At 37.5% G+C, this 23,304-nt stretch overlaps 1 protein-coding gene across 1 annotated transcript; it reads right to left on the bottom strand.

Annotated features, from left to right (window-relative positions):
* Nucleotides 1-317: 317 nt before the first annotated feature.
* Nucleotides 318-23,304, bottom strand: LOC139143401 (uncharacterized). Its single transcript, XM_070713699.1, has 2 exons — nt 23,062-23,304; nt 318-6,284 (listed from the first exon to the last, which is right to left on the bottom strand). Exons 1-2 carry the CDS (start codon nt 23,147-23,149, stop codon nt 5,212-5,214), a joined length of 1,161 nt encoding a protein of 386 aa, XP_070569800.1. The 5' UTR covers nt 23,150-23,304; the 3' UTR covers nt 318-5,211.

Raw genomic sequence — 23,304 nt, 5'->3', positions numbered from 1 at the left:
CCACTCTACTGCTGCAGAGGAGGTCGCCTCGTGCTCGATATCATTGTCATCGATAGTGTTAGGTCCCAGGAACTGAATGTCCATTCGACTACTTCTGCTCAATCTTTTTATTCCGTTTTCTCTTTCGGGGATATAAAACTATGGAGAAAACGATTTTAGCGCCAAAAAACTAAACTGTTGGTGCAGTATATACCAATAACTACAGTCGCAGGCGGGTATGAATTCGATTTGGAGGTCAAGATTCAAGAGGTTAAGACGCGTGGGTGTAATAGTCGCCCTCACAAGGGGCGCTCTGTACGTATATTATTACTATTGGCTGTTTTAGAATTTATGTATATGAGTTCTTTAATCACCACAATCGCACAAATTTGAAAGTACAATAATCAACTTCAATAACAAAAGTACAGACACTGCCTACAGACACTACAATGTCCACTTGCAATTTCGCCAGCTCTGAACGAGCTAAAAAATGTTGGATACTTCCAAAAAAACATGATCAATTTCTTATTTTCATCTTTTTCATTCATAACAGCGCTAGGGGGCTTCAAACAGCCACTACTCCAACGTACATGAAGTCAAAATCAGGGTGAATATCCTACACAATAATGGGCGACCTTTTATGCTTTTTTTCCACGGCATTGACATACTGGTAACAAGAGCAAACTTGCTTGACTCGCCTTGTCGATTACTTTGCCATTGAAAGACACAACTTGTATGAATAAAATACCTCTGATCTTAAAAGCAACGTGCCTAGCGGGCCCTTAATTTTTACTTTGCCGGTTTGTTGCTTGTGCCGACTCATTTTTAAGCTTAGGGAGTAGAATGGTAAAGTTTTCACGGCCTTCTTTCGCGACAATGTCAGATTCATTGGCATGTATTTTCAATCGGCATTTATACCTAAAAGAAGATGTCACGCACCCGATGCATTATACATATTTATTACCTCGGTCATCGAAGAGTTCAAAAAAGTTGATGATCCGTTTACGACAATCGACAGCTGGGTATACAGGGCAAAAGCCGTGTCTTTGATTTTTTGAAATTCCCTTATTTTTCCCAATGGAATTAAGGTAAAAGAAAGTAAAAGACTTAAACTTTTGCCCTTAAAATTTCCTCAAGAAATCTTTCAACCATTCTCTTTCAAAATCAAGAATAAAAACCTTGGGTCAGCGTGCAAATTTTGGTACTAGAGAAACCAATAACCCAAGATTTAGCGATATTTGAAATTCAAAATGGCGTCCATCCCTATGTTATCTCTATGGAGAAAAATGAAATTTTCGAATTTCGAAAAACTAAGCCGGTGAAAAGGTTTCTTACACTAAGACCTTAAAAATGAACCCCAACAAGTGGTATATCAGAAAATAATTGTAAATGTTTGAGAGTCCGAATATCTGTCCCCGACTCGGAGGCGCAGTCTACCTTAACTGTGAGTATGATGGTTATTATGAATTTCAATATCGGTATTTATTTGTAATTGTGTTTCCCCAATCCCAAGCTTTTCAGTATGACCCATTATTACGACAGGATACATTGAAGTTTCATTCAGGAGAATTTTAGCTGGAGTTTTAAATTTTCTGTTTCGGGGTTGGTGCATGGGAATGCGTATTACTTCAATCTATCCATTGGTGGCCATTGGATGGTTTTGTTTTGCCACTGATCATTCAGATAATTGCGCGTTTTCTTTACAACTTAACAATGTATACACTAGGACTGAGCTGCCAATGATGCAGCTACCGCCGGAGTGCCAGTGTAACGAAAGGCTCGTATATTGATCGAAGGCAATTTCAAGGATTAGCGTGATTCGAGTCGGATTGGCATTTGATACCGGTAAAAGAGTACACAGTGGTATAAAATAATGGTAGGATAATGGTTACAGTTTATATTAACTTTTTCCCCATTTCGCTATCATGTTATGATTGCAAAGTTACGATTACTATCAGGCGCGACCTGAGAAGTAGAAAAGCTTTCGTTCTAGAAAAAAATGGGGTATAGATAAATGTTTCTTGTTGTAGTCCATTTGGGACCATGGAAGAAATATAAAGTTACAGTTTATATAAGGCTGTACGTGACATGTATACATGTTTTCGTGCAACTTTTCGTTTTGTTAATTAGGCCGTATCAATTTTGCGATACCGCAAATAAGCCAACCCTCATAGCACCATTAATCATACAATAATTTGTATGTCGTCAAAGATTACATGTGAAGCAGGTTTATCTCCAAGCTTTGGCGTATTTTGCAGTATTTTGGTTCTATATGTCAGTCTGTATGTCAACTACAGTTTCTAGTCCAATTCCAAAATATCTTGCAGACGTGCAAAAAACTGAAAATTGTCAATACAGCCTCTACATGTGGAATGTCAGTACTATTATTGTTGAAAACAGTTTCCGTCCCGTCAAGGTCTTTCCAAGGGAATCGTATTTTTTGTACTACACGCATTTTCATCTTATTAAGCTGCCAAAGTCAATATTTGATCTTGAAATTTCGAGAGGATTGCGAGAAACTCAGGTTAAAGTTAAAAACTAGCCAGCACGTTTCAGATAATTTCCATTTTTTTTTAGCAGTTTTGAAATTTTGTATGTGTGGCTGTGTTTTATTACACAGAGAAAATCATACACTCTTTTCTGAGTCGCCTATTACACTAGTTTTCAGGCAATTCTCTACCTAGTCAGAAACATGTACGTATTGTCGACTTGAAAGCCATAAAATTATGCCCCTAAGGCTCGTCGAATATCACGCTTGCTCTAGCATCGCCTATCCGACTTCCGACTGTGATTTGCAGATGGAGCGTTTGGAAAAAGGTCAGGCATTAAGCAACTGCAAAGAGATTTTTATCAAGGCTGGCGTTTTCTTTTACCGCTTACAACATTTTGCTTTCGAGCGTCCTGTTTTACTTAAGTTGGTGCATTCGGTATTAAAAGGTTTGCCAAAAACTGTGGCTGAGGTATGCTGAGATCCCGGGTTAGACGCGCCGGCAATGGTTTCCGCGTTCCGTCGTGTCAGCAGCCTAAGCCGTGACGATTAGACTTAAGGAGCCTTCAGTAATTACAGGTAGGGGTGGGCCGGGGGAATTTCGGGGAGGGTCACTTTTTAGAGAACTGTGCAAGAGGGAGGATCACTTTTTTATAAACGTATCTTGGGGGAGGGTCACTTCTAACAGAAGCTGATTTTATGGCCAAACCTTTGATTGTCCATGTGACATTTCCTCAATAGGAAATCACCGACGAAATACCATTGATTCTTTGAAATACACACACATTATCGACAAGCTTAACAAGCAAAGAAGATGCAGTGGTATCCTACATTAAACACCTTGAAAATTTATAACTGATGAAAGACAAGAGACAAAAGCGTATGGGACAGGTGGCAAAGAGTATATCAATTATCAAACGTCTGTAAATGCACAGATATTGTTAGTTTTGTGTTTTAGTTCTCCCATTAACTAGCATGTTTAATGAATCAAGATTTCAGTGAAGTTCCAAAATCCAATTTCTTGGACACACATCCACTTGTAATCACTCTAATCTAATCAAGTACATTAATATCAGTAATCAAGGGTGAATAAATACAAAGATTTACCTTGTTTTGTATCGAAATAAGATATTCATATTGTTCATATTCACCACCATGTATAGTGAATCAACGTCAAATTCCAAAATCCAATCTCTTGCACAAACATTCACTTGTGACCATCCTAGTCTAATTAAATACATTAATATCAACAATCAAGCGTACATAAATACACAGATTAAACCAATTAAACCAATTAGCTGGTACTGGTTCATTTATTTCTTGGGAGAAGACTGTAGTGATTTCGTGAGGGTCAAGTGTTAGAATATCGGACAAGGGGGAGGGTCACATTAAAGAAAAGAGTTTAGGGGAGGGTCACAGTTTACAGTACAGGTGCACGCGGAATTCCCCCCAGCCCATCCCCCGTATTTACTGCAGGTTCCCTTTACATGATTTACAATTATCGTCCTGCAGGTTATATATCTTGCAAAATTTTCGTCTGCCATCGCTGACAGCAGTCTCATTGCATCTACCGCCATGGTCATGATAATGATTTCCACAGCTCACAAGATGCATTCATGCTTTAAAAGTTATTCATGACAGCAGAAACGTTCGGCCCTGTGATTGCTATCATGATTGTGAGCAGCAATATAAGGCCAAACATTCTGTTAAAGCGTGAGAAGGCAGTCCCCCTTGAGTTTTGATCTCAAGCACGAACAAGAAACTTCGAAATCAGCCTTGGCAACTAGCCTGAGACTCCGTGCACCCATGGAGCTAATAGCTCTGTGGCCCATCAAAGTTTAGAATCCTGTCAACCTATCGTCAAATACATGCGTCCTAACTTTGGATTCAGGACAGCATAAGTTCGGATCCCGTCAAAGTAAACTATCTTCGAATCTTAGCCACTTAACTTCGAATCCTCGCAACCTAACTTTGGAAAGCGTGGACCTAACCATAGGGGGCAGTTGAAAAGTCCGTCTCCAGGGATGGGGTAGGGGTATGGGTGTCTTGGTCTCAGCACAGTTTTGGTTTTGGTACTGCTTATTTTAGTTTAGTACGTTTGAATATGATATGTTTTGTCAATAAAGATTTATACTGCCAACCTTTGGTGTATTGGTCTTATGTTAGCACTGGTTTTGTAACGATTTTTTTTGGTCGTGTATTTGTCCTTTGACAATCTTACGCGAAGTTTTGTCACTGTGTTGCGTCATCATCTGATGTGTTTGATTGCCTAATGCACCAAAGTGAGCAAGGGTAAATTACTAATTTGTTGACGCTGTCACCAGATTATCGCTGGATTAACAAAGTCAACAACTAACGCACCTAACTTAAGAAACTGTGAGCTTACTTAGTAGTTTTGTCGGTGACTACACGCCATACGTATTCCCAAGCTTAGAATAAAAGTGTAGCCTACCGGCTAGGAACGAACGTTAGATTTTCGGAACTTACAATTCAGCGGGTCATGGAAATGCAAGCTTCTCCGACAAAATATTAGTTTTTATCAATCTCATAACATCCGCGTGCGATTGAAAGGGCAGACATTGACCATTGCCAGTGGTATTAAAATGACAACGCCACCCTGAGTTGGAGGTTCAATTGTTAATATATACACTTGCATGCGTGACGTCGTTGTCATTTCAGTCGATTTTAGCGCCCTCACAGTTCATTTCAAGACAGTGCCTCCTTGTGTGGGTGGAACTGTGATTTCAATGACTTCGATCAGGTCTTCTCAATCCATACCTTCGAATGTCCGCCTCGATTCTAGACACAGCTCTATGTGCTGGAGACAAATCCTTTGTTCCATAATATATGTACCTTGCTATTTCTCCATATGAAGTTTCTAAGTCTAATATATTTTCCGCCGTGAATTTTTTGTCAGACCATGTTTCAAAGTAAGCTCTAATCCACACGTGGATGGTATATCTGTTCTCCCACCATTTGTACTTGCCAAAGAAAAGATTGACATGGTTCCACTCGACCACACTCGACTGTTCAACGTGTACCAGCTCTGGGTTCTGTCGGGCAAGTTGAAAAGGTCGTTGCCCCGAATTACAGGTGAAACAGTCACCTTCATACAATCTATAACTGTCGTAGAACATTTTCAAAAAAGTGGAATTCTTGGCAGCGACAATCATGCCATTATTAAATATATGGGCGGCTGGTTGCCCGATAACGAATTCGTAGTGACGTAAAGGTTCTAGCGAGTTCACAACAACGACATCAGTGTCGAGATAGATACCGCCGAATTCAAACAGTATTTCCAGTCGTACGACGTCTGCTGCGTGCTCCGGTAGATCTATGTTTAATGAGCTGTTGTGAATTTTCGTCTTCCGTAGCCGCGGTATAACTTCCAGTACGGGAATGTTCTTGGCTTCTTTCCACCAACGACTGTCTGGCTCGCAGTCGGTATGAAACATAATTCTATCGGCTTTCATGACGTAGAAAGCGCTGAGAATTGGGATGAGATGGTCGAATCTGAATTCGTGACAAGTGAACCAAATGAAGTGGGCGATGTTCGGTACTATAGTCTGACGGTGAGGTTTAAGTTTTCCGGTCATCCACTCGGCTTCACCCTTCGCCAGGCCGATGATGTTCCTCCAACTATTGATGGGCACACTCCGTAACGGCATCCCCGTGGAGTTTGTCACCATGGCTGCGTATCCACAGAAGATGAGGCACAAACACGTGAAAGATATAGTCACAGTAAGGGGAATCTTCATCTTCCGAAATCTATAACGACGCCATCTCATGTCTCTGCCATTTGATCCTCCAACGTGACCTGTACGGGAACAGTTCATAATGGAAGCATAATTTTTTAAGCAATATTATAATGTACCCCTCACTGCCTATAATGGACGCAAGCAACTACAAGCTACAGTAACTAATTAGTGTAAACAGTTTTATTGCAGTTCTCAGCAGTAGCTTCGCTCTCTAATTCTGAAAACGGTTACGGTTGTAATATACGAGAACATTATGTAGTATTGCATATTAAGATTGCTTGAGTCCATTATGGCCCGGGAATAGATACATTTTGTTATTATTTTATAGTTTTTGGCAAGTACATGTAGAAAACATCTGTAGGTCCACCATGTTTGATAATCGAATAAGTTAATTAATACTCCGGTGATGTCACAAAAGTTTCTGCTTTGACAAAGCTATAATATAATTAATATTGCACCTCATTTGATAAAAATGAGAACTTTTGTCCAAAGGTTTTGGTTTAGCTTCGTCGAAATGCAATGTCTAATTGACCTCTGTCAGCAACATAATCAAGATATGGCGGGAGTAACAGTTTAAGGGTTTAGAAACCTCCATGCATTTGGACTTAGTACAGGGATTGTGAGGAGCAAACACGGGGCACAAAAAACAACAGAAGTCTAATCATGAATGTTTGGGTCGAGTGTAAATGGTATGGCAAGTTGCATACCTAAGGATCTAGTGCGAGAAAGACGTTTATCTAATATGTGACTTTCATCAATAGATAAAATTTACATGCGCAGATGATTCAGTCGAACACACACACACACACACCCCACACACACACACACACATATATATATATATATATATATATATGTATATATATATATATATATATATATACATATATATATATATATACATATATGATGTTCAATAAATGAGACATCTTTCATATATATATATGTATATATATAGATATTTATATATATATATATATATATATATATATATATATATATATATATATATATATATATATATATATATATAATTAATTTATAGAAGTGCAAGTGCATTGACGTCCGATAGGGCCTAAGTGGACGAATGACGCGTCTATTCCACTAGGGCCATGTCCATGAAGGCGTAGTTTCGATGTTTTTTCGAAGAGGATCGGACCGAACGTTGGCCTCTGTACCTACGGGTACACGGGTAAAGACCGACCGAGAAATGTTACTGATAATGCCATGTCTTTGTTTGCTACGTACCTGGCCTCGATATAAAGCTAATCGACTGGTAGTAGCACCTTTACACTACTTACTAAAGCCAGAAGACAAAAAACTCTGTCTTCGTTTTGATATTAGAAGATATGCGCTTCAGACATGTACACAGAGACACACAGGTTTTCAAACATTTTGTAAAATGAATAGCATTTGTACAGTCATTTCATCACGATAATATCGTGACTGTCGCATAATCGCTAAAAATATTAAAAGTTCACCCGCTAAATCATAGATTCCGACATCCTTTGCATTTCAGTTCATGTAGCTTTATCAATGGGACATCTGATTATTGTCATTTTATTCAGTCGTGAAGATCTACCCCGGCGCCTGTCAAGCACTAGGGAGGATTGTTCGGGCAATATACATGTATACAATAGGACTATAAGAGAGTGACACTAAAACAAAGGGGGAGGGGAAGGGGGAATACGAAGGGGTTGTGGTATTCACATTCTAAGTAGATAAAACGTGGATAACACTATGCAAAAATAAAATATTGTCCTGACTTTGATAAAAATATGAAAAAATGAAATATTATCCTCACGCTTAAGGGGCTTATGTTTTGACGAGGCGGGGGCACTTTATTTACAGTGAAATATATACAAGCACTACCACCATATTTACGGGGCCTCTATAACTATCAATGATGCTGTGAAGGGGAATATGATATTCACAATTATAGAAGAAAACACTTTGAAGAAATATTCGAAAAAGAAATATTGCAGGCCTAAGGGACTTATGTTATTAGACAGAGGGGAAGGCTTTGTGTATAATGTGATGTACAGGCTCTGGCGCCATACTGAAGGCAGGGCATATAACTTTCACTGATGCCATGAAGAGGGACATGATATTCTCATTTTCAGTAGAGAAGATTCGATAACAAGATGAAAAATGATATATTGTCCTCTGGCTTAAGGGACTTATGTTATAGGACTGGGGGGGGGGCTTTGTTTATAATGTATAATATACAGGTACCACAACCATACCATACCTTCGTCCTATAACATAAGTCCCTTAAGCCTGAGAACAATATTTCATTTTCGCATCTTGTTATCAAAGTGTTCTCTACTGACACTGTGAATATCATGTCCCCCTTCCTGGCGTCAGTGATAGTTATAAGCCCCATCTTCAGTATGGTACTAGTGCTTGTATATTATGCAATGAAAACAAAGCCCGCCCCTACGTTCTATTACATAAGGCCCTTACGCCTGAGGACAATATTTCTTTTTGCATTGTTATGTAGGTCATTTCCCCCCACACTCATCATGACCTGAATTCAATTAGTCATGTTTGGAATGTTCTGGAAAGTTGATTAGTTGTGTAAGAGAGATAATTTTAGAACAGTAATTAGCATGTCAATAAAAGTTCTAGATTGTTCTTATATGCTTATGTAAGCACATGAGAATAAATACTGGGACAGCAGGCTTACAGTCAGACTTTTGGGATCGTGTCTCTTGTGTGTTACTAAACTCCAGCAGTAGTCATTCTCAAGACTTTCCAAGACCTTCACTGCCAACGCTGGATTTATACTTTGGACTTTGTGCAACTACAAGCCTGCAAGCCGAAGGACTGTTCATTCATCCGACTGACTGTTACAACTCTGAGACTGGAGCTTTGCCGTCCCAGCTGAGATAAGTAGTCTGTACACTTTAAAGCTTGTATTCTATCCCTAACTTAGCAATTAGTTTTATTTTCGTAATAAATTTTGTTTAAACGGAAACTGCTGAGTTCACCCTTTTGTTCGTTTTCTCTGCACGTAACAGCATATTGTTATCCGTCCGTGCACCCGTCACAAGCGATTTCTCAGACGTTTGTAAAGAGATTTTTGAGCAACTGGCCCTAAGTGTAGTATCATATGGCCTCCCAATACACGCCACTTGCTTTCACAAAACAATCAAATTAGGCCACCAAAGGTTCACTTTTTTTGATTCAGAGCTACATCCTCCGAATCTGAAACGAAAATTAGCCTTGGTATCTGGTATTCAGGCTTGCATTCTCTGAATACGAATCCGAAATTTGTCCCGACGTGAATGTATAAAGACAAGATTCATTCGTGATATTTCAAGATTTACCGACTCAAATCTGATGAAACTTGGTACATGTATAATGATATACCAGCGCTGTAATAGGTATCATGTCAATTAAAAGCTAATTTGCTCATTTGATGACTTTTCCTAATTAGTGTACTATGTCAAGAAATACAGCATCAAACATGACGGGACGCTTGCATCTAAAAAAACAGTGCACTTTCTGGGCTCTTTCTGCACTGATAATATGCAATCTAAAGTAGTTATATCAGATATAATCAGACATTACATAACACTTAGTCAACAACTTCAGATACCAATAGCTTGGCCGGTACTACTTTATGCCAAGTTATTGTACAGTGAAGCGGCACAAACTCAGTCTCGTGTAAACTTTGACAACAGTATTATCATTTCAGGACATCGGAATTTGTCCCTACTTTTATTAATTTGAACTAACATATGGCTTGTAGTATATTTATAAGTCCTATTCTGTGAAAATTAGGGTACAATGTTCAAAGAAGTTCAAGGCGAACGATTATCTGTGAAGTGTGTAAGGCAGAGATGTCTTCCCTGTACACCCACTTAATCGCTATCTCTAATCACATATTGCAAACAGCTTACGAGATGGCAAATAACTTTAATTAGGAGCTCCATACCCCTTGAAATCCCTATTTCAAGGGGTGAATATGCATTGAATATGCATTGTTTTTTAGATGGAAACGTCCCCTAATGATTTAATCAAACATAGTACAGATGTTGAACTCTAAGGTACAAAGACATTTTTGCAGTATCGTGGCAAGGAATTCCTAATTTGCGTATTTCATGGCCTTTTCTAATCAGTGTGCTTTGTCCAGAAATACTGCAGCAAATATAATCAAACACGGTACAGATGTTGAACTCTCAGGTACAAAGACATTTTTGCAGTATCGTGGCAAGGAATTCCTAATTTGCATATTTCATGGCCTTTTCTAATCAGTGTGCTTTGTCTAGAAATACTGCAGCAAATTTACCGAAAACATGGTAAAGATGTTGAGCTCTCAGTACTGTAATAGTGTGCAAAGAAATTTAGCAGAAATATGTAAATTAAATGCTAATATATATTATTTGATGAATTTTCCTAATTAGTGTGATATGTCTAGAAATACAGCATCAACTTTAATGAAAAGTGGCGCAGATGTTGTTCTGACAGTTTTGTTGTAACATACAAATACATTAACCGGTATCAGGTCAATTAATTGCTGATTTGCATATTTAATGGATTTTCATAATTTAGGTGATATGTTTAAAAATACTGCAGCAAATTCAATGGACCGTTGTACAAACGGTTGAACAAACAGTACTGTAAAAGTCTACAAACACATATTGCAGTCCCGTGTAAATTAATTTCCAATATTAATATTTAATGAACTTGCCTAATTAGTGTTTTATGTCCAGATACACTGTAGCAATTTTAATGAAACCTTATACAGATGTTGAACTCTTACTACTGTAATACTGTGAAAAGACATTTAGAAGAACGATATCAATTAAAAGCTAAAATATGTATTTGATGAATTTTCCTAATTAGTGTGATATGTTTAGACATGCAGCATCAACTTTAATGAAACGTGGTACAGGTGTTTAACTCTCAGTACTGTAACTGTATACAAAGAGATTTTGGCAGTATCGTGTCAAGTAATTCCTAATTTGCATATCTGATGACTTTTTCTAATTAGTGTGCTTTATCTAGAAATACTGCAGCAAATTTAATGAAAGATGGTACAGATGTTGAGCTCTCAGTTCTTTAATAGTGTGACATTTAGCAGAACTATGTCAATTAACGCTATTTGCATATTTGATGAACTTTCATAATAAGTGTGATAAGTCTAGAAATACTGCACCAAATTTGATGAAATGTGGTACACATGTTGAACTCCCAGTGTTGTGATAACATGCAAAGACAAGTCGCAGTATCATGTCAGTTAGTTGTTAATTTATATATTAGTAAGGTTTCGTAATTAGAGTGATACTTTTAGAAATACTGCAGCAAGTTTGATGAAACTTGGTACTGATGTTGATCTCAGTGTTTTGACAGAATACAATGGCATCTTGTCATCCTGTTACATCACAAATTGACTTATTTAATGACCTTGCATAATTAGGATGGTAGTCTAGATTGGCTTTACATTTTTACCACCATGGCATGGACCAGCCCCATTGTTTTCTGTAGTAAAGTTGCGTCTCTAAACAGGGAATGAAAGTTTGTCATTAGTGACCTACATCCTACATGACTGCACTAAAGCTGATGACACTTGTAGCAAATGTTGATCATATAAAGATTTAACGATCAAGGAAGGCACTGAGCAGTATCAACAGCTATTTATTGTAAGTCTCCTCTGTAGTTAACATAGGGGCATTTTTGGTTCATATCTGGCATTCTGATTTGTTAAGTCAAGAGCCATTACTCAGACATGCCTGGACCAATTTCTTGCAGATTAGTTGAATTTTGACATTTCAAGAGCCAGTACATGACATACCCTATGCTGTTCAACTTGGTAAAAGGGCATGCCATTCATACTAGTGTCAGACTCTATTTGTTAAAGCCCCAGTATTTGTAACTTTTAACCTTTTTTATGTTCGAAATTACATATTATTCTCTTGCGTCCATCGTGAAATGTTGTTCAGTAAAGAAATAAGCCAAATTGTGCTCCTGTAGTGACATACAAACGCTAAATATTGCCCGATCGAGTTGGATTGCCGCGCGGGTTTGTTGACAATTTGTAGACTGTGCACGTGATCGAGAACGCCGATACTGATGACATCATCGAGCCTGCAACATTCCTGGGGCCTTACCATGCCACGCCACACTGCCCGGGTAATCGCCTATGGTCGCCGGCTGAATGACCTGCGAATGGTTTTATTTGTTCTTCTCCGTTCAAATACTACTGCTACTGTGTTTCAGAGGATACAGAACTTTGGCAGAGGAGGCTAACATTCTATTCTGGTACAGTGTGCGTAATATATACGGATTATTCAAACTGCAGTCGGCAGTGCACCGATGCGCACTTTGCAGTTGGTCACTCAGAACTCCGGGTACCGATGTAAAATCAAGACGACACTATATACACTTGGCTCACTTCTGTAGGCAAATAGCTATCAAAATAGAGTAACTTGAAGTAATAAATTTCAGCTGATTGTCGCTTTAGCGGCAAGGTGATTGCGAAATCGAAGCAACATAGTTTGGCAATGTATGGTAGGCTGTCGAATGCAGTGAACGCGATGGCCTTTGGCAGCAAGTAAGGAAACCGTCAGTATTTACGACCTGGGGGTCATTCAAAAATTGAAAGTTATAAGGGGGTGCTCAAAATGTTTTTTCTTTGTCTTACTCTGTCCTCAATGACATAATGATTAGTTGATTATATATATTTTACTCTGATACATATTAAATAAAAAGAAAATAAATACTCTAACAGTACAAATAAATATCAACTAGATGAAGCAAGGCAAAAAACTACAAGTAGGTGCTACTACTAGCAATACTTATTGTGAAAGAGAAGATAGTGACGATGAGAATGATATCGTTGTTCATGTACGCAATGGCACCAGCGACATTAAAGATGAGGATCGACAGTGGTGATGATGATGTCACACAGTAGTTTTCTGCAGTCGTTACCAGGGTTGGAAGGAGAGGCTGGGTCATGGAGAAATGTTCTCGACAGATATCACTATAAGTGCACAGGATCTAGGACAAAACTGAACTGTTGTGAATTCATCCTTTATATTATCATAGAAATGTATATTTTATTTGACTTGAGTTCAACAACCATTTGGACATTTAACCATACCATAATGACATGCTACCCATCCAAATTTAACAATACTATATGGTCGGAGAATGCTTATTAGGTGAGCTTTTGTATCTACATATTATTACATGGCTCAGGTAAGCCAAACTTTCTGTTAGAGAGAGGGGGTTACTCAAAGTCATCATGGTTGACTGGGGTGCGACTCAAAATTTCGGAGTTTCTAATATAATGTAATTCCTCCGACCCCAAGATCGTAAATAATGACGGCTCCCTAAACAGCTGTGAACGCCCGAGTCAGAACGATCGGGACCAGTATACGCACTGCTGTATCTCAGCGAAAATTTAGAAAAAAACAATGGAGCTACTGCTAAGAAATTTACAGACTGTTGGCTCTTGATGCATCAGTTACTGAGCTTTTATACTGGTAAAAGGCTTCTGAATACAGCGGTAAATTCCCTCCAAAACGACAAAGGATTACACGCGGGCATTCCGCAATGGACGCTGTCAATTTTACCTTGCTGCAGGCCCCACACCAATCTCGGCCCGGCCCCGCTGCACTTGTACAGTCTACACTCCATGTAGTACAGCCTTACAGGTCTAGTAGCTGGCCAAACACACAAAAAACAACGTCGCAGTGTAAATTCCGTAGGTCGGAACCGTTGATCATAAATTTTCAGAACCAGTGATGTTTAAAAGTTTTGTATTGATCACTTCATTTAGGTTTATGTGAATGACTTTCTCATCGAGCTGCGTCTATAATTGTCCCGGGCATTGTCCATGCAAATTTGGGGCCTGCCTTAGCTCCCTCCGATCGTCTGTAGATTACAGCCTGAGCAAATTGTACAGTTGTGAAATTCAGATATGTATTATGAATTTTATACAAAAATATAAACAACAGAATCAAACCAAGAGGTTAGTTTGCTGTTGGGCCGGGTGCCCAGGGGACTACTTTGCAGTGAGGCCGGGATCTCTCTTGTGAAGTTGTGTTCGAACTTCCATTGCATCGCAGTAGCCGATACTTGTTGTACTACTGTAGTCCTTGTGAGGATTAGATACCCGTTACGTTCGATATTATTTTGAAATACTTTTAATTTAAAAAGTAAGACTTTTGTACTGCATTCAAGATATAATTTTTCCTTTCTGAGCGTTTTCAATTACGCCGTACGGCAACGAGATATGCGAAGTTGATAGACTGTGTTGCCTGCAGCGTAGCCTGGCCGTACACAAAACTTCGTTTGAGTAGACGGAGCAGAATCAGTCCCGTCATTTATTTTCAACGAAATTTTCATTATACTCCATAATGGAAGAAACGACTAGTTCAATGATTACAATGGTGAAGTGTTGAATTTTTATTCATATATGTTTTTCTCTCTCAATTCATTCAGCAAACTTGATCTCCGTACCATCGGTCACAACGTGCAGTGCCTTGCATGAAGCTTACAATGGACTGCCTCCGTCGTTAGTTTAGCTGTTCAAGACGTTTGTTTGCACGGCTCATTATAGTCGGAACAATCTGTAAACACTTACATATTTATATCTTTCCGGTATTTCACCCAACTTTCGCGCGTTTTTAGCTGGACCAGACCTTTTCGAAGAGCGTATGGTTTCTACGGACGCCACGGTAAAACTTGCGTAGATGTGGTTGAGCATGCGCGGTGGTGTGATTACGTTTCGTTTCGTGTGTCAACAAAGCTGACTTCTGGTCCGGACAAGAAGTCATTTTTCACTCCTTTTACTGTTAATCGTGAGGCGGGCTGGGCATGCAAACCATGCTATTCAGTATTAATTATGGTCTACTTTCACATACTGAGGATGTCATTTTAATCAAAAATATGAAAAAACTTGTTAAAAGTTACAAATACTGGGGCTTTAATTGTACAATCCAGCATGGGTATCCGTCACAGATAGATCTTTTGGTACCCTGATTTCTTTTTTTATGTGGATCATATTAACTTAAATTTAGTTACTTTCACTGACTACTTCCCAATTAAAACGGGAACTATGTCATAGTCAATGACCTGTCTTTAGCAAAGTAAGATGGATGAAATTCAATTGGAAACACAGTCGGAGTATTCTCTATCAGGGATTTTTATTCACCATTTTTAGATCTTTTTTAATATTTTAATGTAGTTTTCTGAGTATATATTTTTATTGTGTGGGTCATCGACCTGAAATAAAGATAATAATAATAATAATAATAATAATAATAATAATAATAATTCTATTTCGAGGTGCAATTTGACCCTCATTTGGTATTAAAACCAACTAATTAGAGCACGTTCAGTTCATGGCAACTTCTTAACAGTCTCTGTAATGAACTAAAAGTTAAAAATCCACAAGTGTTGACACTGAGATTTTTCCGTTGTGCCAAATAACGGTAAAAAGGCACGGAGAGCAACTTCCAAATCGTTTATTCGTGGTCCACATTATTTCTTGCAGTGTACGTCTCTTTTGAAATTGCAAAACACAACCATGAAATCACATTTGCTCTGACAAATAATAATCATTTTATCAAATACCCGCTCCTTTATGACATTCACTTTAAACTGTTTTATATGATTTCCTGTAGACAATTTTTAGGTAAAAACTATTGGGATTCCAGTTAAAATAATATCTCAAACACTTCACAGTTGAAATCGCCGAGTAAAACCCTCCATACCCATCCGTTATCCAAAAAATAACGAGTCAAAAGTATTAGTCCGTGGGCTGGAGGGGCCCACCGTGCACCCCCCCCCAACATCCCTACTACATGGGTATTTTTTTGTTCTTTAGGACCTGCTGAACAAGAATTAAGATGTTAACATTGGATATTTTGGGATGCACTACCTATCTGGCTGGTTTTTTATTTGCATGTACCGCAAAAAATGGCGAAAAATGGGTAGGGGTAGGGGGTACTATATCCTCCCCTACATTAAGTAAACTAGCATGAAATAGCACAAACCATACATTTTTGGAAAGCTCAGATTCTGCTCTTTATGAAAAACACCAATTTTAGCAAAATTAATTTGTGTACATGGAATAGGATGACTTTAAAATGAATTTTTTTGACAATTTTGAAATTTTTTACCCAAAATACCATGTAACAATTGTGATTTACTTTTTATTAAGCAAAATTTTGACAGCTTTTTGTGTTTGAATTATTTATTCCCACATATTAAACAAGAAAAAATGTGTTAACATTAGATATTTAACTATACACTACTTCTCTGGAGTCAATTTTGAATTGCGTGTATCTGTATGGGGTGTGCAAAAGCTAGGGGTAGGGGTACAACATTCTTTCCTTGATGAAGTAAACTGGCTTGAAATGCCATATACCTTATAGTTTTAGAAAGCTTAGATACTGGTCTTTCTAAAATGCATAAGGTTTTAGTAAAAAAATATGACGTCATAGAATTGGATAACTTTAAATCGATTTTTTCTGGTAATTCAGTATTTTTAACCGGAAGAAAATACGATAACTATTGTTTCCTCCTTATGAAGCAAATCAAACAGATTTATGGATGTTATTTACTAATTGCAATGTGCTGAAGAAGAAAATAAATGTCAAAATTGGGTATTTACCATGCATTATTGTCTCTAGTCACTAAAATAGCAAGTTTTGCTACATTGGTATATCGTGAATGGGCAATGTACCGGTATGGTTATGTAATGAACTAATGCACAGCCTTAAATGAAGACTTTAAAACGTGCACATATAGTCATATTGCCATTTTCTCCTTCAAGTAAATAGATTATTTACGACTGTCTATTTTTATAATTTAATTTTTAAATATTTTTCTATAAAATAATTTTGATAAGACGTATTTGGAAAATTGTCTATGCCTCCTTGTCTTACCTTATAGAGCAAGCATTACTAACAATCTAGGCCGAGGCTAGAGAGGGCGTCTACGTGCACCTTCCCCCCCCCCCACCCCACAGGATAACAAACCTGTAATTTTCAGAAGCCTTGGGATCCCTAGAATAAGAAATGGGATTTTAACAGACAAAATATAGGGACTCAATAGCTGTTACGGTCATGTTTTGAAGGGTACCACAAAATCACGATTTTGTGACCCACATGGATTTTTGTCAAACCTGTCTTCTTGTATGTGATCTGCTGAGCTTACTGTTTAACATGACCTAGCTTATGGGGTATCAATGGAAAGGTGATTTATTCTTCTTGAAAATGGTATATAGCAATATGCAATATCTTCTATAGTTTTCATGAAATAGGGCCATAATTTACTCCATACCCTAAAGTTTTATGTATCAAATTACTGTCAAAACTAATCTAAATTCCACCAATTATTTACCTATACATAATACAAAAGGCAATGCTGTGTATTAACTTTGTGTTATTTGCTACAGGTAAATGTTAGAAACTTGGAATAAACTTTTAACAGAAAAATATTGGGATCCTGTAGCTGTAACAGTCATATTTTGAAGGGTACCGAAAATCACAGTATTACTGACTCGCTTTCGTTTTTGTTAAACCTATCTTTTTGTAAGTCTTCTGCTGAGCTTGTTTTGAACATAACGAGGCAAATGGGGTACCATTAGAAAGTTAAAATGATATGTTGCAATATGCAATATCTTCTATAGTTTTCATGAAATAAGATCAAAACTTACCCCATACCCCAAAGTTTTATGTCGCAAATTATTGTCAAAACTAATCTTAAATTCTTCCAATTATTTACCTAGACATTATACAAAGGGCAATGCTTTGTATAAAATATATTTTATATGATACAGGTAAATATGAGAAACAGATTTAATACAAATTATTGCCTTTTGTAATATGTCTAGGTAAAAGTTTGGTAGAATTTGAGATTAGTAGTGACAGTAATTTGCAATATAAACTTAGGGGTGTGGGGTAAGGTTTGGTCTTATTTCCTGAACACTAAAGAAGATATTGTACATTACAATATGTCATATCAAAGAAGAAAAAATTACCTTTCTAACGATACCTCAATAGCCGGGTTATGTTAAAAAATAGGCTCAGCAGATGACTTACAATAAGACAGGTTTAACCAAACGTATGCGAGTTGGCAATACTGTGATTTTGTGGTACCCTTCAAAATATGACTGTTACAGCTAAGGCATCACAATATTTTTTCTGTTAAAAGTTCGTTTCAAGTTTCTAACATGAACCTAAAGCAAATGTACTAAATTTAATACAAATCATTGCCCTTTATATTATGTCCCGGTAAATAGTTGTCAGAATTTGAGATTAGTTTTGACGGTAATTTGGAATATAAAACTTTGGGGTATGGGTAAGCTGAGGTCCTATTTCATGAAAAGTATACAAGATATTGCAATACATTATTTTAAAGCAGAGTAAATTACCTTTCTAATGATTCCCAACTTGCTACGTTATGTTAAAAAGTAAGCTCAGTAGACGACTTACAAGAAGACAGGTTTAACAAAAATGTATGCGAGTTGGCAATACTGTGATTTTGCAGTACCATTCAAAATATGACTGTTACAGCTACAGCTACAGCATCTGGATATTTTTCTGTTAAAGGTTTATTTCAAGTTTCTAACATTTACCTGTATCAAATAAAATATATTTTATACAAAGCATTGCCCTTTGTATAATGTCTAGGTAAATAATTGGAAGAATTTAAGATTAGTTTTGACAATAATTTGCGACATAAAACTTTGGGGTATGGGGTAAGTTTTGATCTTATTTCATGAAAACTATAGAAGATATTGCATATTGCAACATATCATTTTAACTTTCTAATGGTACCCCATTTGCCTCGTTATGTTCAAAACAAGCTCAGCAGAAGACTTACAAAAAGATAGGTTTAACAAAAACGAAAGCGAGTCAGTAATACTGTGATTTTTCGGTACCCTTCAAAATATGACTGTTACAGCTACAGGATCCCAATATTTTTCTGTTAAAAGTTTATTCCAAGTTTCTAACATTTACCTGTAGCAAATAACACAAAGTTAATACACAGCATTGCCTTTTGTATTATGTATAGGTAAATAATTGGTGGAATTTAGATTAGTTTTGACAGTAATTTGATACATAAAACTTTAGGGTATGGAGTAAATTATGGCCCTATTTCATGAAAACTATAGAAGATATTGCATATTGCTATATACCATTTTCAAGAAGAATAAATCACCTTTCCATTGATACCCCATAAGCTAGGTCATGTTAAACAGTAAGCTCAGCAGATTACATACAAGAAGACAGGTTTGACAAAAATCCATGTGGGTCACAAAATCGTGATTTTGTGTACCCTTCAAAACATGACCGTAACAGCATTGAGTCTCTATATTTTGTCTGTTAAAATCCCATTTCTTATTCCTGGGATCCCAAGGCTTCTGAAAATTACAGGTTTGTTATCCTGTGGGGTTGGGGGGGGGGGGGAAGGTGCACGTAGACGCCCGCTCTAGCCTCGGCCTAGATTGTTAGTAATGCTTGCTGTATAAGGTAAGACAAGGAGGCATAGACAATTTTCCAAATACGTCTTATCAAAATTATTTTATAGAAAAAATTTAAAAATCATATTATAAGAATAGACAGTCGTAAATAATCTATTTACTTGAAGGAGAAAATGGCAATACGAGTGCACGTTTTAAAGTCTTCATTTAAGGCTGTGCATTAATTCATTACATAACCATACATTGCCCATTCACGATATACCAATGTAGCAAAACTTGCTATTTTAGTGACTAGAGACAATAATGCATGGTAAATACCCAATTTTGACATTTATTTTCTTCTTCAGCACATTGCAATTAGTAAATAACATCCATAAATCTGTTTGATTTGCTTCATAAGGAGGAAAGAATAGTTATCGTATTTATTTCCGGTTAAAAATACTGAATTACCAGAAAAAATCGATTTAAAGTTATCCAATTCTATGACGTCATATTTTTTTACTAAAACCTTATGCATTTTAGAAAGACCAGTATCTAAGCTTTCTAAAACTATAAGGTATATGGCATTTCAAGCCAGTTTACTTCATCAAGGAAAGAATGTTGTACCCCTACCCCTAGCTTTTGCACACCCCATACAGATACACGCAATTCAAAATTGACTCCAGAGAAGTAGTGTATAGTTAAATATCTAATGTTAACACATTTTTTCTTGTTTAATATGTGGGAATAAATAATTCAAACACAAAAATCTGTCAAAATTTTGCTTAATAAAAGTAAATCACAATTTTTACATGGTATTTTGGGTAAAAAATTTCAAAATTGTCAAAAAAATTCATTTTAAAGTCGTCCTATTCTATGTACACAAATCAATTTTGCTAAAATTGGTGTTTTTCATAAAGAGTAGAATCTGAGCTTTCCAAAAATGTACGGTTTGTGCTATTTCATGCTAGTTTACTTAATGTAGGGAAGGATATAGTACCCCCTACCCCTACCCATTTTTCGCCATTTTTTGCGGTACATGCAAATACAAACCAGCCCAGATAGGTAGTGCATCCCAAAATATCCAATGTTAACATCTTTTTTCTTGTTCAGCAGGTCCTAAAGAACAAAAAATACCCATGTAGTAGGGATGTGGGGGGTGCACGGTGGACCCCTCCAGCCCACGGACTATATTCACAATTATAGTGCAGGACAAATACAGTACAGCACATCACAAAGTACCAGTAGTACACATAAAATAGTCAAAGATGTGAAAGAAAGATATATGAAACAAATAAACAAATACCACCATTGCAAGTTTCCTAAAGAGGCAACTTATTACAATGTCTTGAATAAGGACCTCTAAGTTTTAACCTAGAATATCAGATGTCCTGTCGTGTAATTTTTTTTCTCTATTTGGTATGTTTTGTATTTAATGGTTTTAGCTCAATATAAGTATCCTGGTTAAGTATCCTGGTTTAATAACATGTATATGTAGAAATGAGTCAGTCCCGTGAGGCAGAATTGCGAGGGCGGTCAACGCTTTGATTTGTGGCGCCAGTCTGGCCGATATCAAACTGTCCGAAAAAATGCATGGGTGGATCTATGACCTGACCAAAATGAATCCTGGCGCCACTGGCATAGGTAAGGTTCGTACCACATTTTTGAACCCCATTCTTCAGTTTCGCCTCACGTTGACATATGACAAAGACGATGTTCATAAATTGTAGACATTTGAGACTTATTTTTTCTTCCAACACAACAATAGGCCCAGAATAAACACTTTCGACCCATCATTTTGTAGAAAACGTGGACTTTTGACCAAAGTGTTAGGCGAAAAACGTAGACTATTGAACCCCCTCCCACACCCATCCAATGGAAAATTGTACTTTGAGTGTTTTGATTTTATTTTGCAAAGCTACATCTGTACCCAAACAGGGTCGAGTGTTCCCTCGGCGGGGACCTAAACTGACCTCTCCGTATTGAAATGGCCTTTGTGCAATAAATTCAATGGTAATATTTATACGCGACTTTGCCATGATAATTACGAGGCATGCGCTATGAAGTCACCATTACTTGGACAATAGTACCTTACTGAGGTTGCCAAACGGTTTCATGATGTCAGAGACATACACATGTCTGAGATATTATAATGAGTTTTCAAAGCCATGTTGTACATACATTTACTGAGGTTGCCAAACGGTTTCATGATGTCAGAGACATAGACATGTCTGAGACATTATTATGAGTTTTTCAAAGCCATGCTGTACATATACACATTGTTGAAATTAGAGAGTTATACTCCCATGGCTAGTTGCTGGCAGGTATCGTGAAATAACATATAGGTCGATAGGATACATATGTCTATAGTTTTTGATATTTTTTGCAATTCTGGCATAGTAAATACCGTAGACAATAAATTAAATGTTTACGGCGACTGAACGAGCAATTTGTCGTCATATTTTGATAATAAAACGGGAGATCTCTGTTGGATTTCACCGTACTTGGCCGCCATTTGAGCAAGTCCAATGTTTTGTGTTCCATAAACAATTGCTTTTCGTCAGTATTCAAAGGTTGCCAGTAATTCATACTGTAGGGTTTGTAAAGCGGCAAGTTTTGGCTTCCGCTGAATCGATGAAACCGTGCCCACATTTGATTAACTTACCATTTCGTCCGTCTCTGCATAAAAGCGTTAGGGAATTGTGTCCGGAAACTGAGACAAGACTTTTTTGTGTCCTAATGAGCATGGGTTTTTACCACGCTCTGAAACGGTCGGTCATTTCAGTGAAGCTACATTTGTAGCAGTTGGTTGTGGTAACAGCGAAAAAAACTTATTTGCACATAGAAACATCGGGGAAACCACTTCGAGTTTTTTTTTACCCAATACCGGCTAGGTTTTAAAACACACTGTGTACACATGGTTTCGGCGTGACTCATACTTCCACATACTCAACTGACAATCTTTAACATGCATATGTGGAGTTTACGCTCGCACAGCTCCAAAAGCATACGTTGACAAGTATCTATACTGATAGCGGGAAGACCCTACTTTTGAAGCCATCAGTGTGTGTGTGTGTGTGTGACATACGGAAGTCCAAATTTAGAGGTGTAGGAGTTCAAGCACAGAACAAGAGACTTTCTTCGGTTATATGTTGACTTGTTTAAGGAGTGATTGGTTGTCTTTCATGTGACCACCAGATGGCCTGCGGGCTGCCCCACCTCTGATAAGTAAGTATTTTGCAGTTTTATCAGCTGATAGAGATAAACTTGAAACCCCTCTGTCGTCGGTTGATACTTTAATTTCAGGTGATAACTGCAAACCCCATCGCATATATTTTGTGTACACTTCAATATACCAGGTGAGCCGTTCCGTCAAAACCCTTTGTCTCAATACACACCAACCTTACCTTGTGTATCGGCTATGCGGTCACCAGTCACATGTGCTATGCTGAGTTTATGTAGATAGCTTTGTTCCCAATGAAGCGGCGATTTCATAATTCTACCGTGTCTTCCGAGACAACGATAAAATCATTGAACAGCAGTCGGCAGAGAACAAATTCCACGCCTATTGGTGATAATCTCTCCCAATGCAGCCACAAATGTTTATAGAGGCAAGCCGAGTGCTGTTAAATTATGACAGCCTCCGTTGC

This window comes from Ptychodera flava, chromosome 11 (genome assembly GCF_041260155.1).
Source record: "Ptychodera flava strain L36383 chromosome 11, AS_Pfla_20210202, whole genome shotgun sequence".
Lineage (NCBI taxonomy): Eukaryota > Metazoa > Hemichordata > Enteropneusta > Ptychoderidae > Ptychodera > Ptychodera flava.
Note: the sequence above shows the minus strand (reverse complement) of the source record. Positions and strands in the feature narration are given on the sequence as shown.

Bases quoted from the DNA above. Each gene is read 5' to 3' on its own strand.
- LOC139143401 (XM_070713699.1), bottom strand. From the start codon at position 23,149: ATGAAATCGCCGCTTCATTGGGAACAAAGCTATCTACATAAACTCAGC. The intron at 6,285-23,061 runs GTAAGGTTGGTG...GTTCCCGTACAG, and splicing joins CCGCATAGCCGATACACAAG to GTCACGTTGGAGGATCAAAT.